This window comes from Amphimedon queenslandica, unplaced genomic scaffold, assembly GCF_000090795.2.
Source record: "Amphimedon queenslandica unplaced genomic scaffold, v1.1 AMPQUscaffold_10951, whole genome shotgun sequence".
NCBI lineage: Eukaryota > Metazoa > Porifera > Demospongiae > Haplosclerida > Niphatidae > Amphimedon > Amphimedon queenslandica.
The window spans coordinates 1-2134 of NW_003548802.1; the positions used below are offsets into that span (position 1 = coordinate 1).

Below are 2134 nucleotides of genomic sequence, written 5' to 3' on the forward strand. Positions count from 1 at the left end.
TACACGGATAGACATTTGCAGAGACAAAAAAATTAATGGGCAGAAAGTAATTCTGCATTTCTCTTTTCTGATTACAGCATCAGATCTGCTAATATTTGCCCNCATTAATAATTGTTTGTGCCTGTGGTAGATCTATATAGATTAGTTTTTGTTTTGATGTTTCAAAACTAGAAGGTGTGGCTCAATTTGCAGGAAACAGTATGGCGGTTCCTGTCGTTGATTTCAAAGATGTTTTATCATGTCTTGATGTAAGTACCTGTCCTCAGGTACAAGAAATACACTCGGCATTCACTACTGTTGGATTTGTATTCATAACTAATCATGGCATAAGAAGACCTCTGGTAATACATTAGTTTTAATCATGCGTTTTTCGTTTGTTTTCCCTTTGTGTAGTTCATCTACAGTACTAGCTAATCATGACTAGTTTGTCTTATATTGTTGTTTCATTATGTATGGTACTGAACTTCACTAAATTGATAATAATAATAATAATAATGTTCTTTTTGTAGGTTGATGAGGCATTTTCTGTTGCTAAGAAGTTCTTTGAGTTGCCACATGAATCAAAGAAGAAGTACTCACGAACAAACACTTCAGGAAACAATGGCTACGTAGAGATGGAGCAGGAAGAGTATGCTGTGGACATTTTAATTTAAATAGCTATAATACTTATTTATTTAGTACTGATCCAACGAAACCAGGTGACTTAAAAGAAGCTTTTAATATTTGCTCACCAACTGAATGTGTGAGTTTTTAGTAGTTGAATAAGTGATGCATTTTGGCATTTATGCTTGTGTGTATTGTGTTTAGAGGAGTATAATAATGCATTTAGTATTAACACTCATGTATCCCAGGCAGTAAAATAATGGTTACCAGAGGCGTATTTAGGGGGGGGGCTGAGGGGGCTTGAGCACCCCCCTCAGGGCTGGGCTCAGAAAAAATTACTGAAGTCCTGGACTCTTGCATCACTACCAAGCCTCTTAACAAAGTTATCTAGCCCCCTGATCATGATTTCAGCAGTTTCCAGTTCTTTAAGGAGCAATCAGAAGTACCAGTAACATAGCAGTATGCTTGAAATGATCTTGGCCCCATCCGTAATTGACGAAAATGCAGGAAAAGGCCGTTTTACCGCCGTAAAAGTGGGTGTGGCCAAAATCACGGCGCGCTTCACACACCCTTAGCACCCCCCTTCCCTAATTCCTAGATACGCCCCTGGTTACTACTAATATGTACAATTTTTGATTGATTCTTATGTGGCTCAGTTTCTGATAAATATTATTAATTAATATTATTGTTATAGGTGTATCCAGATGATGAAGTGTCTGATTTTAAACCGGTAATGACTGAAATATTAGGCACTAGTAGGACACTAGCACTGAAGATACTAGAAGTGATGGGTCATGCTTTAAAGCTCCAGGTATACAGTACGATCTATCAAACATCATTGAATGACAGTAGAATGTTTAAATGTAGAATGTTTTAGCTGTTTTGAGCAAAATTAGATTTTTTTACAAATTTTTAAAGTTGCTCAAAAATGGGACAAAAGTCCCTTTACTATGTCTCGGGCCAAATTTTGCAAAAATGAAAAGATGAGAATTCTAAATTTCATAACATTTTTTGATACATGTATATGTACTTATTTTGGGTAGAAAGTTATAGCTCAGATCAAAATTAATTTTTTTTCCAAATTCTTAAATTTACTATCATTTTTCTAGGATCCACAATTCTTCGTCAAAAATCATCAAAACCTATCCAATACTACAATACCTAGTTACACGACGGCACGTGTTCTGTACTATCCTCCTCTTCCTTCACCAGCTGCCGTTAAACCTGGCCAGTTGAGGTGCGGAGAGCACGTGGACTATGGATCAATAACTTTACTCTTTCAGGACCCCAGCGGAGGACTCCAGGTGCTCCATGATACCTACATTATGAGTATCATTAATATTGACAGTGTTAGATCTAGAAATGACTTTAAGAGACCAGNCTTACTAAACACGGGAGACTTAATGACTAAATATGAGAGACCAAAAGCTAAAAAAGGGAGATTTCAGTGACCTAGACCAAATATGGGAGACCAAAAGTCTCCTAAACTCCCTCTAGATCTAACAGTATTATGATTATTATTATTATTATT

The 2134-nt window shown here is 36.4% G+C and overlaps 1 protein-coding gene across 2 annotated transcripts; it reads left to right on the forward strand.

The window, feature by feature from the left end:
* Positions 1 to 108: 108 nt before the first annotated feature.
* Positions 109 to 2107, forward strand: LOC100635417 (UPF0676 protein C1494.01-like). 2 transcript variants are annotated; one of them, XM_003391053.2, is made up of 5 exons: positions 109 to 341; positions 510 to 628; positions 679 to 742; positions 1298 to 1414; positions 1713 to 2107. In XM_003391053.2, the coding sequence occupies exons 1-5, from the start codon at positions 201 to 203 to the stop codon at positions 2052 to 2054; spliced, it is 783 nt and encodes a 260-aa protein (XP_003391101.1). In that variant the 5' UTR covers positions 109 to 200; the 3' UTR covers positions 2055 to 2107. The 2 variants fall into 2 exon arrangements, with proteins under 2 accessions (XP_003391101.1, XP_019861329.1); XM_020005770.1 differs by having other exon boundaries at positions 248 to 455.
* The last annotated feature ends 27 nt before the right edge of the window (positions 2108 to 2134 follow it).